This window comes from Malurus melanocephalus, unplaced genomic scaffold (assembly GCF_030028575.1).
Source record: "Malurus melanocephalus ecotype Western Australia unplaced genomic scaffold, MMel_1.1 scaffold_105, whole genome shotgun sequence".
Classification (NCBI taxonomy): Eukaryota; Metazoa; Chordata; class Aves; order Passeriformes; family Maluridae; genus Malurus; species Malurus melanocephalus.
Genome location: NW_026623337.1, coordinates 1,090,909 through 1,103,915, shown reverse-complemented (window position 1 = coordinate 1,103,915; position 13,007 = coordinate 1,090,909). Strand labels below are relative to the sequence as shown.

Sequence of the window (13,007 nt, the reverse complement as noted above, 5' to 3'; positions counted from 1 at the left end):
GATTAATTTTGTTCAAAAGGAGATAGTAGAAGGCCATAATATTACGAAAAACATTAGTAAACTCCAATCACACTATTTTAGATTGTTCCACCATAAAATGGACAGTAATTTGAGTAACTCCATCTTGTGATGTGACACATAGCAGTGACAGCCATTGTAAGGCTATGGGGATGGTACTGAATATCTGAATTCATAGCTCATACAGGCACGTTTGGAAAATTATGATCCTCATAGCCTAAAACAGCTTATTTAGGTATAGAAATGCTGTTTGGGCAAGTTAACTGTATTGTAAAACTCATTAGCATCACATAATTTTAGACAGTTTTTCTTTATCTGAGATTCATGTTTAAAGTTTCAGAAGTTACAGAAATAAATTTGCTGTCAAATTGGCAGCATGACCTTTGTATTGGAGAAATTTCATGTCATCGGAGTCACAAGTTTAAAGAGCAATGACCACCAAAATTCAGAAGCAGATACCTAGAAATACAGATTTTTAATCAATAAGTATGTCTGATATAGTAAAACTTTCAACATGTTTAGGACGCAGATCTTTGTTTTTCATGAAAATGTTTTTTTTGTGTGAAATTGTGCTGAGATCCATAACAAGAAAATACTTCTGTGAGTTTTAAAAGAAGAAAAAAATTATTCTAAATTCAGTCAGATCTGTGGGAATTGCAGTAGTTAAAAATGCAGACATCTGGATGTATGGATCAGAAAGTTCCATCTAATATCTGTGTTCTGCAGCCAGACATATTTGTATTGAAAATGAAACAAATAACTTTTAATATCTGCTCTGAACTCCTTGTGTAGGTGTTTGAATAACTAATTTTGAGTAAGTTATGGACAAGTTTGCTGAAGTCCAAAGGAGAAGGAAGGTGGTTACACAAGCAACTTTTCCTCTTTCTCTGTCAAATTATCCTGAAGTACCTAGTGTATAAATATGGTAAATAAACACCACTGAACACTTCTATTCAGATTCTAAGTAAAAAGTAGAATAATTTTATATATACATATATATATATACATACCTACATGTATGTAGAAGGAGTAACAGGATTTGAAGTTTCTTCAAAATGTGTTTTCCAATGAGATATTGACTCCATGAAATTTATTTATTGATCAATAATGAACCAGCTCTTAATTGTGGTTATCATGTATTTCATTTRTCTACTAAGTATATATCTGGAATTTTTATAATTTTCTTTGCAGGAATGTGAATGGCTGAGGATTTTAATATTTTTCTCAAACTAGGAAATACTTGAAGCATTATCACTTTGAATTTTAACAGAGTGGTTAAACATTGACAAAACTAATTTCTTCATTAATTACCTTTAGAATTTTAAGGGAAAAGTGCCCAAGTATTTTTCTTACAAGTTGGCAAAGTTTCAGGCAGTGTCTTGAGACAATTTCTTAGTTGACAATTTCTTAGTGAGAAATAACAGACATATAGTAGATGGAGGGAAACTCAGGGGTACTTAGAAATTATACTTCCCATCAGTATTGAAAATAATTTCATTGAATTGTGATGAAAAAATGAAATTTGATTTAATTTAATAGATTAGTATATAWTTCTTGAATGCCATTTAAGTCCCCTAACAAAAGAAATAAAGTGTAGCAATATCAATGAAAATCTAGACTTCTAATACACATTTTTATTATTCTGTCTGACAGGTTATATATAGGCTTAATATTGCTTAATGTGATTGTGAAATAATTTAGTTTGAAAATTTGGTATCTTATAAATGTTTTAATATSATTAGGGATGTGTTATTGTTTCTAGACACCTTTGGAGATCATATAACTCTGCTTCAAAATGCATCACTTATTTTCTAAACCAAAGGAAAAAAAAATTTAATTGCATTAATAAAGTTATTGTGTATTAATTTTTTTATGCTTGGTGGCATATATGAAAAKAAATTACCACTGTTAAACTGACATTCTGTTAATATTGCATATTCGCAAAAAATATTTTTAGTGAATTTTTCTTGGGAATCATTGTTTCCGTGTGTTACAATTTTTCTTAAAAAAAAATTTACTTTAGTTATATGCAGAATTTTATAAACATTTTAATAGGAATCCAGATACGGCTTTTTTAAAGTAAATACTTTAATAATAAATTCATGTTGATATTGTCCGTGAGCTCCTTCATCAGTTATAATGAAAAACATGGCAGAAGGACTGAAGTATTGCTTATCATAAGGATTTCGTCTCTAYCTTGTAGAAATGGTGAATTCCAACAGAGAAATTTCAGAAAGTAATTTTCAAACAGTGTAATCCTAAAGAAAGAACTTTAGAGGTGTTTTGCTTTTTTTCTGTGAAATTTAAACAAAAGAAATGTGGGGCAGTTTTACTATTTCTATACATATGCTGAGTGTGGGAAATTTCAGAAGGGACTCAGAAGAGTTAGAAAAATTATGGAGGCAACCAAAATTTTTAGTTGGAAGGGAAGACCTCCAGAGGGAACAAATCTAAATGGACTAGAAATGTTTAGCTTGCAGAAAGAGACCCCTGAGGAAGAATGTGATGATAACACAGGTCTGTAGAATCCAGAAGGGTGCATAGAAGAGCAAATAAGGAACTAACATTTACTGGGTTTCACAATATGGACATTAAAACCATCCACTGGTACTGTCAGGGAGCAGCCAAAGGAAAACTGTGTAGACAAAACRACAGTGTGGAAGCCATGTTGAATGATTTTAAAAATCAGAAGCATGGATTAATTCAAAACCATTAAGCTGTGAGAAGCTGACAGAATATCCATGGAAAATCTGTGTTTGCTGTGTGTTAGTCCAGTCCTTGTTACTGTTCCTGGTGAGGTATTAAGGGATTCTTCAGTCTGGCCCCTCGTGTCTGGTCTTGCATCTTCATGTGATGTCTGTGTGAGAACATTTAGAAACTCTTTTCTTCTGCCATTCAAAACAAGCAAAAAGTGCACTCATTAATTTTTTTAATGTTCTTGTGTGTCCAGTGTTCTATCACTTTTGGAGTTATCTCATGTGTCAGCATCTGCTGTCTTGCTGTCAATCTGTGCATGTGATGTGAAAATTKTAAGAAAAAAGAAAACCTCAGAAATAGAGTTGAGAAGGTCTGTTAAGGAGTGCAGTTATAAAATACATGAARAATATTTTTAACTTGATAAAAATTAATGTTTCGTGATCAGATTGTTCTGCTGATTTTAGAAAAACTCTTCTCCTTTAACTAATGTTATTTTCACCCATATAAAGCTATTGAAAATGGGMTCTCAATACAACTCATTTCCAGTGGCCACGTGCATCTGTTTGAACTCCCTTTTTCCATGGGTAAATGCTAACACATGGCCAAGAGAAGAAAATCACATCATAAAGAAGCTTCTTTTGTGTAAATGTATATCATAATGATGACAATGAAAAACTTTCTGAAAACCCATTTCTGGAGTAATGAAAAGCTTTATGAAAAGTTTGTAATAGTCAAACTAGAAGAAATTACTGATAATTTTGAAGTTTCCAGCATATTGTTTCTGTGTAATCTAATGAAAACAATGTGTTCTAGAAAGCCAAATGTTTTCTGATCTTGAAAGRAACTAATGAATAGCTGTACGAATATATATTTGAAGGTGAAATAAAAGCATTGGTAACATATGTAATGAGCTTGTATTTTAAGTGTTCAGAACCAGGGTATTGTTTCATATTTGTGGTGCATGYTGCTATCAAATTAATAGTCCAGTGTCTCTGCTTTGTCTTGGTTGGTTTCTGTGATGATAATAACTATAGTAAACTCAGTGTAACTTTGCTTTTACAAACGTTATTTTTYACAGCATTTATCCTTGCTACATTCTGTTCTTTCACTTATCCAATGAAATAGTTTCAAATCTCTTTTTTATCAACTGCTTGTCGAGCATTTGGTACAGAAGCATGTTTTTACCCTGCCTAGTTAATTAAGGGGACTGTAAACAARAAGATGTACAATTCAAAGCCAAGCAGTGTTTCACACAAGGATGGAGGTGATAATAGCTTAATTCCTGCTTGATCTTTCCTGTCTTTGCCTTGGCTACTTTGGATTGACCTTGTCCACAATCTGATGACCTCCTTATTGCACTCAGCCATTTGGAAAGCTGCTCATGCCAGAGCTGGCCCTGAGGGGCTATCTGGGAGACCACTGAGCCATTGACCCATGTCAAGACTGGGTTTCAGATCTGATCTGCAGAGCTTCTGGTGTGGCTGCATCCTCCACCCACTGTAGACAAAGCCAGTAGGACAGTCTGATTTTTTTTTTCCTATTTCTCAAGTGGCCTGCAGATTGCACTTGCTGTATGGAAGSCCAATTTTACACCACTCATTTGCTATGAAATACACTTCCTGAAGCAATTATGTGTATTGATCCTTTCTTTACAAAGGAAGTAAATTCTCTAATTTAGTGGCTCGGTTTTTCTAAGTCCATCAGATTGCCAGGCTTATTGGGTGTGTTTAAGTTTCAACATCAAGTTCCACAAAAAAAAAAAACCCAAACAACCAACTTCCCTGTAAAATACAGGGCAGAAATATGTATGTTATGTCTTAGTGGGCTTTTTCTTTTAAGTGTTTTGCCAGGACTTTGCAGATAYTTTTATAAGACTGTGTAAATAAGGTTCTAATCACATTAACTTASATATATTTATGTATTACCTACTGTGCATTTTATAAAATGCACGACAACTTAGGAAGTTGGAGGTCTGTTTGCAAAACAGGAAAACAATGCACTTATCCAGGAGAAAATCCTTATGGTTGAGAACATAATTTTCCTTCTTAGCACACTGTTCAATTTTGCGCTAGAATGTATCATTTTCTGCTTCATAAAATTTTTGTTTAGCCATTACTATTAGTTTTTTTGAGGAGACTTAGAAATGACAGTTCCTGTGCTGTATGTGCTTACATGTTTTTCCTCAGCTGTGGCAGCTGTGCCAGCCAGGGAGGTGTTGATGCTGAGTTCCAGTCCTGTTCAGCACATTTGTTTAGAGCAGTGGTGATCCTGACAAGGAATTCACTGCAGACCTTGTAACCATGTGGAATCTCGGCCTTTTTTCTCGTGTGTGAGAAATTTTGTTTGGTTCTTCCCTGTAATTTATAGACCTGACACATAATTGAGTTAATTATCTTTATGTGAAAGAAAAGTATTGACCTGATTCAGCTTTGTGGTTTTTTTTTTTTCTTTTTTTAAATGGAGCATGTAGTATAACTCCAGATATTTTAGAATTTACAAAATAACCCAATATTTATAGGCATTGGACGRTCTTTGATAATCAACTAAATATTAAGTTCCAAAATCCTTTATGTTAGAGAGATTAAGAATATAGCTGGGTTTCATACCATTGTAATTAACATCTGTGATGCTGTTTTCACTCCTACTGTAGGCTGCCATTTGTGCATTAGTACTTTAAAATGTGTACTGTACTAAAATGGGAAATAATCCATTTTCCACAATTTCCACATCATTGATTGTCTCTGCCTTTTCACTAAATATTATTTGTACAATGAAATGTTCATTACTTTAGTTTCWTAGGTTTCTCTGTGCATAATTTACAACCAAAAACAATGTTGTGACATTTTTGTTTTATAGCCTTCTGTGTCTCAGTTCTTTGTCATGTTAAAAGCATGCTAGGGATTCATCATATCTACAGGTTTAAATTTTAGAAAGTACAGAAGGAGGATTTCTCCCTTCTAGGTAAGGAGGGGGATGTCTGCGGGAGGATTTTTTATATTCTCTTAGCTTAATTTCATTCTAGTAATTATTTTTTTAACCTGACACAGTGCATCCTGTGACAGAATTTATAACAGGGCATTGTTTTTCATTTATCTACAGGAATTGATTCCTGAATTTTATTACCTCCCAGAGATATTTGTCAACAGCAACAATTACAATCTGGGAGTGATGGATGATGGAACAGTTGTGTCTGATGTTGAACTTCCACCGTGGGCCAAAACCCCAGAAGAATTTGTTCGCATAAACAGGCTGGTAAGATGTCTCTCTCCTATTGTCCAGTAACTGTCTTGCAAGATTCTTCTGAAATAATTTGGATCTTTGGCTGCAATATATATTTATGATTTACATAGGACTATGTCTGAAATTACCTGAAAAAAATAGATTAACAAATGTAGGAAGAAAAAAGGAATATTGCTCATTTTTGGAGTTGCTCAGAAAAGTTTGAGTGYGGTCTAAATAAGCAGGAGATCTTCCCCTATTTCTGTGTCAGCTCTTGTGGTTCTAAAGAGCTAATAAAACCATCACTTTACAAAAAAATTTAAAAAGCTTGTTTACTCATAAAAATGTTTGTCATTCTGATTACTTTAATGTCATTTTGAGGTTTCTTAATTTTAGTGTCTTTTAACTCCAAAGATCAGTGAGTACCTTAGGAAATAAGGCTGCATTTTAATACTCTGTCACCTTTTCCACTTCTTCCATTAAGTTAGTATTTTTCAGGGCCCATTTTATAAGAAAATAAAACTAAATTCTTCTTTGCCTGCTTCATTCTCCAAACCTGTATCACGTTTTTCTTCCCTGTTTTGGGAAAATGCAGTTGTTAGCACTGCCTCTCTTTGCTGTGCCCTCTGGGCAGTGCAGTCAATTACAGAATAACTCTTACACTGTCACTGTTGGTGTTTCAGCACATTATCAAAAGCTGCATTAGGCTCTTCTCAAAATGAAACAATTCTGCACTGATGGCATTYTGAAATAAATAACAGAAGCTTTTCCTATCAAATCTTGAAATATAAGGCTGCAGTTTTCATGTGGTAGTAGCCAGCTAACTGGGGAATACTGAATTAAGGCATGGAAACATGAAAAAACCTTTCCGATATGAGGCTTATCAGAATAGCATCCTGATATTCCCAAGCTGGGAAATGGGAATTGAAAAAGTTCTGTTCTTGGTGGCACATCAGACTTCATAACATTGGAGAACCTTACATCAAAAGAAATGTGTGGTTTAGAAGTTAATTAGGTTGCTTTACATTGCCCTTTTACTGGTGACCTGATACCATGGTTTTCAGAAATGCTTTGTGGCCTGGATTTCTGCAGGCAGTTGTAGGTGCACCACAATAATCTCAAAGAATATTAGGTGGATTTAGTGTTTTCCTTCACACATATGCATGTGCAAATTTTATTTGAACGAGCTGTGAAATACAGTAACATTTAGCAGGACTACTGGGCAAACCCTATTGAAACACAGCTTTTGATCTCACCATTGTGGTGATGGGTAATAGGTAAGGGAATTGGCCTGACACCTCTGTGACCTTGGCATGTGCTGGTGCTTCAGGATAACCTGGGAAATAAAAGCTGTGTTCTTGAACTGACTTGTGAAAGGCAGATGGTGGCCTTGATCTCTCACAACTCTGGTATTTCACCTTTTGCATTAAAATACAGTTCTGATTCTGTTAGTTACAGATCTGGCTTTCCCCACTTTGAAGTTATTCTCAGTCTCCCACTTTCTTCTTTTCTAAGATGTTAGCTCTAAATTTTCTTTTCCTCATTTCTAGCTTTGGGCCAGGTTTTTCTCACCTTCACCTCTCTGTRTGCTCTGACCTACAATTCCTTCATTCTTCCTTCATTTCCCAGTTTGCTACTCCTGTCTGCCTTTCTTGCAGCTCTCTTTGATATCTCTCACTTGTGTTATATTCTCAGGGTGAATTTCTACAGTTTTCAAGTATTAATTGGACAGAACAATTTTTGTTGTGTTTTTTTGGTTTTTTTTTTCCTTAAGGCTTTAGGTAATTATGAAAGCAAGAAATAATTTATCAAGTGCCAGTATATTAAAGTGTGCCATGCATCAGTTCAATGATGTCCAGTGTTACCAATGGGGTGTAACATTGTAGGTCCCTGATACTGTTTCTGTAATTCAGATGCCGAGTTTTGGTCTGTCTGGCTGCATTAAATGTAAACCTCTGTGCCACTGAATTACATTGTCTGCTTCTGTGTGATGGAGTTAAACTTATCCTAGTGGTGGTGGGCCTGGCTGGTGTGGATGATGCCCTCTATAATCTGCCATTTTTGCAGTGGAATAAAACTGATAAATTTACCTGCAAATATTTTTGCAGGTAAAAATAAATTGCTTTTCCTTGTTAATACTTAGAGGATTGGATCCCATCAGCATCCAATCAACATTGTTTTGTTTTTAAGTATAATAGGTGTGTYTAAGAGGAATGCTTAGTGCTCAGATCCTTGCTGATATTACCAAGGGAAGCTTGCTACAATGTGCTGTGGGCTGATGTATTCAGTTAATATTTCCTTACTGCWTCCTGGTTCAGACAAAATAGCGATTGCAGTATTCTAAGTGCTCATTTTGTAAGCTATGACACACAGATATTTTTTCCCTTTGCATTTCAGTTTACCTCTTTAAGTCCCCAGATCTTATACAGCGATTGGAGCTCATGAAATGCATACTACTTTGATCTGTGACCTTTTTGTGGTGCTAATCGGGCTCCTGATATCATTATACCTTGCTCATTAATCATATTTCCTGCAGCCCGTCAGGCTGCCAGACAGCCCAAGCCCCTGTTTGCAGCCTCGTGTTGGCAGGTTTCTGCTTTTCCAGATTATTACAGTGTGATACTTTGGCTTCTCATAACCAGGCCCACATCAAGCTGTGTGCTACAATTAAAGTCAGATGGTCCTCAGGTTGAACAGGGATATTCTGCTGCAGCTGTCTGTCTTTCTGGAACAGAGCAGCACGGGGAACAGATGATATGTAGGACAGTGCATAATAACAGCTTGTACAGTACTGGGTCAATAGCAGGGGTTCAGAGCATTAATTGACAGGCTGATAGCTGATTTAAAAGTGATTTCCAACCTATTTTTAATTCTATAAAGTGTGTATTTTAATTGAAATAGGTCGTTGCATTTCCTCTGTGTTTGCTCTGAGAGAAAAGGCAGAATGGTGTATAATTAAAACTGGATTTTGATTGATGGAATGCCATCATGAGCTAAATGGTAGCATCAGGATGTCATTCTAAGCAATACAAAGAACTCCAAARTGCATCTATTGCTTCTGCATGTAATTGGTACTTTGTATTAGAGTGTGATGTTRCAATATTTTATAATTGCACAAATCAGTGCGGGGGTAGGGTATTTTTCTCTGAGACAGTCCAGATTTTGATGGAAAAGTGACTGTACTTTTACCATTCTGAAAGCCTATTTTGTACCATATTTAGTGCCGTGAAATAACTGCTAAGACATCTGAAAATATTTTTTGGTTTATGCAAGTTGCAGCTAGCTATAATTATATTATTGCCTAAACCCATCATTTTACAAATATGTGTGTAATAAGAATTATAGTATTAGCGTAATAAGAATAAAAAACTCGCAGACTTTTAAATAAGATAAAATTATAATTCCTCCCAACAACAAAACAGAAAAATCCAAAATGCAGCATTCTGTTGCATTCTTGCTTTGCTATTTCCAACTTGTGGTATCTTTAGACCATTAGTAAGAGAGCAAAGGAGAGGATGCTGACTTCATCTGATACCTGATAAAATGAAATACCAAACAACTTTTRGTTCTTCCCTGCTTCTGAGAGAGCTATAGGAAATGAAAATGRGAAGTAAATTTGAAAGGGGAGAATATAAAGAGATTGATTCTCATATGTGGTTTGGATACAGAAGTCTTAAACAAAACCTGTAGCAGCAGTTGGCACTCAGAAGCAGACGCATCCTTTAAGACTTAGATTTTGTGGCATCTTTTCTTGGCTTCACCATCTTAGCTATGCTAGGTGTTCTCCTTTGGAACAGTTTTCTGTTTTAAAAATCTAATTTCATGTTTGGACCTTGGGTTAATTACCACATTCAAACTGATAGAAATTTTAAATGCCTTTGATATCATCCATAAAAAGTAGACATTCACAAAGACCAGGTGCAACCCAAGGAAAAGCCCCATGCTTCCCACTGATAGTTAGGAATAGCTAAAAATCCCAATAAGGAAGTTCTATTCTGAATGGTAAAGTAATCCATTTTGTCCTGTCATTGAAAGTTGTACTTCCGCATTGGTAAGAATTAATTTAAAACCATTAATCAACAGATGATAACTAAATTTCACACAGCTTTGATGAGCCTCAGCTTTTTGAGAATTAGATTGCTTCAATGATAATGAAGTTGTCAAGGTCTGTCAAGACAGCTTTCCACAATATATCTCAATTGAAGTATTTTAGTGCTTTATTGCAGAGTTAGTCCTTTCATGATTAGGGTTTATCCATTCCATTCGATGCTGGGGAGAATGTAAAACAAATTAGAAAAGTGATGAGATTACTGTGCTGGACTGGAAGTTTTGAAATCCAATTTTCAAATAATTGAAAATGTAGTGATTGGAAACCAGGAGGCTTTCTGAAACAAATGGAATGCTTAAATACATAAAGGTACTATGCACAAAAGTAACTGTGGCATGACAAGTAAAATGGAGAAGAAGGGTAGGGCAGTCATTTCCCCTAATACAAATTGTAGTTGAGCACAGTGAATCAGTGTTAAGAACCATCAGTTGGTGAGAAAAATCCACAGTGAGAATTAAAGGATCATTATCAGTCAATATAGGCCATTACTTTTTAGCACAGACAACTCCACCTTACAACAGGCAACACTGAAAAAGCAGAATTCCCAATCAGCTAACAAACAATAATACACAGAATGGAGTATTAACTCTACAAGTATTACAATTTTTAGCAAAAATCACTTCCATAAATTATTATAGAAAAGTAGTTTTGAAAGTAATCTGTAATTTTGCTTTTTCTGACAAATACTTTTATTTTTATGGTGCAAGTGTGTGTAAAGCAATTAAAATAGCTGTATGTTCAAGCATAACTATGGCCAGTGAATCTTAAAGCACCATGCTTCATTCATGTTATGCTGTTTCAAGATGTGACTATGAAAAAAGGTTTATACAGGAGGTGAGATTCCTTACATCAGGCAAATTAAACATTTCCTTCCAGATAAGTCTCAGAAACATAACASTCTAATCGCAGTCAGGAATAGTATTCTTCAGCAAAATTGGGTGTGAAAGRTCCAGTCTGCTGTCTATTGGATTTCATCTGGATAAAAGTTTGATATTTTTTAACACATTCTCCCCCACCTCATCTATGGAAACAAACCAATCCTGGGAAGCCCAGGGATTCCACTGTGTGTGTAGTTAGCAGGCAGAGGAGTTCTGGTGGTCTCTTAAATGCTGAAGGAAATGTAGGCTGGTGTGTGAGTGAAGCAGCAGAATTCCTCCTTTCCTCAAGAAGTGCTTCTGTATAGCACATGGGTGAAATTGGTGCAGGTAAAAGCGTAATCTGTGGATATTCTGGAGGGATAAAAAAAAGATCATTCAATACAAGACATTTTTGWAAAGTAGAGAGGAAATATTTTCCAAGGAATGTGATGTATGTCCTATTAGAAACAATTCTGAAAATCTGGGAATAAAAAATATAGACTATTTTTTCTGTGTGTACAGTCAACTCTGTGTGTATAAGAATAACTTATTTTTATTGAAATGCCATCTAAGAAATATGGCCAGAAATTCATGTTTATTTAAATCCAGATCTGTTGGAATATTGGCTTTATTAATTTTCATGCRTGAATTTTTATTGACTTAATTTGTAAAGGAGACTGCTATACAGAGAGAGTAAAATATATTCAGGAGTATGAGAGAGGTAATGAAAAGTGAACTCAAACCATGCTTTTGAATAGAAGGTAAGAATGCTGAAAGCATTCAGTTTGGGTTTCATAATACATCAAAGGAGGCTAATATTGGGTGATGGGATTTGCATGGTATGTAGGATGGAATACATTGGATGGGTGCATCTGTAGTGCAAAGTTAATACATAGTAAAATATATGTGATAATGTAAAGAAAATGGTTTTTTTGCCTTTTCAGTGGAAACAGTAATCTAGGTAGTGGATCATCATTTGCTAACCAAAAGCTTTGATCCAATTTCTGTCCAATCGAGCTTTGTAAAGAGAAAGAGAAAGCAGAGTTTTTAAAATCTGTTCTTTCCATAACAATTCCTTCATTACATCTGGTTTGCAATCCCTGCCATCTCTTCAAACTCTTCATGCAAGTTACTTTTTTGAAATTACAGCTGTACTCTGGACTTGAGGAATGCAAACAGCATAAAATTAATTTTTAAAAAGTCCACACRTGCTTGCATTTCAATAATTTCTGGAAGTGGGATAGATGTCAGTCTTCCTGAATAAAGAAAACTTAATAGAATAATAAACAGTCTGTCTGTCTTTGCTATTGTGGAAAAAATAGTTAAAGAAGCGGGTATCAAAATTTGCCACACTTCATAACTCCTAAAATTTAAGGTATTGAATAATGCTAGTCTAATTATCTTTAGAAAACCTCCTAACCTATCACATTCTAAAAACAGTTTAAATTGTTTGATAATCATTAGAACACTACACATTTATCTGTAGTGTGTCTATCTTACAAGATACAAGGTGAACAGGAGTATGACTGAAAAGTATGGCTATTTTAAATAAGAGCAAAATGAAACAAGAAGAGATTAAATAGTAAAGAAAGCCTGGATATATGTACAAGAGTGAAAAAGAAACAAAGCCTCAACTAAAACTGTGGATAATAAAGAGAGTGMTGGAAGATGCAGGTTTTCTAATGAGGTAAGAGAATTAAGCATRGCAAAGATGAATATTAAAATATAGAGGAATTAAGAGAGTGTTATGCAGTGGGGAAAGATTTGAAAATGTTGAATAATGGCACCATTTGAGTAGATACAGTTGTAAAAAAAAGAAAACTAAAGCAGGTAAATTTGTTTTTATCCAAAAAAAAGTTGATCGGAAGCAATCTAGACAATTAAATTTGCTTTCAGCTCTTTTGTTGTTTGATGTTGTAGAACTGGTGTTTGAAAGCGAGTCCGTGGAGGACATTAAAGTTATTACTGTGTGAAATGAAGTGGGAAACAATTGTGCTGGAGCCACTGCCCCATTTAACAGGTGTTCACTAAATCTGTCTATCTTCTCTTTGTTCTGTGAATGCTGTGCCTGGGCACTCCCTGTAAACAGCATTCTGAGGAATACTGTT

General features: G+C 34.9%; 1 protein-coding gene across 3 annotated transcripts in view; it reads left to right on the top strand.

The window, feature by feature from the left end:
- Positions 1–13,007, top strand: part of LRBA (LPS responsive beige-like anchor protein) — a 365,054-nt gene that overhangs the window by 269,523 nt on the left and 82,524 nt on the right. For all 3 annotated transcript variants that reach the window (XM_057369185.1, XM_057369184.1, XM_057369187.1), the window contains exon 47: positions 5,815–5,967. In XM_057369185.1, the coding sequence (XP_057225168.1) occupies positions 5,815–5,967 (153 nt within the window). The remainder of the gene's footprint in view (positions 1–5,814; positions 5,968–13,007) is intronic.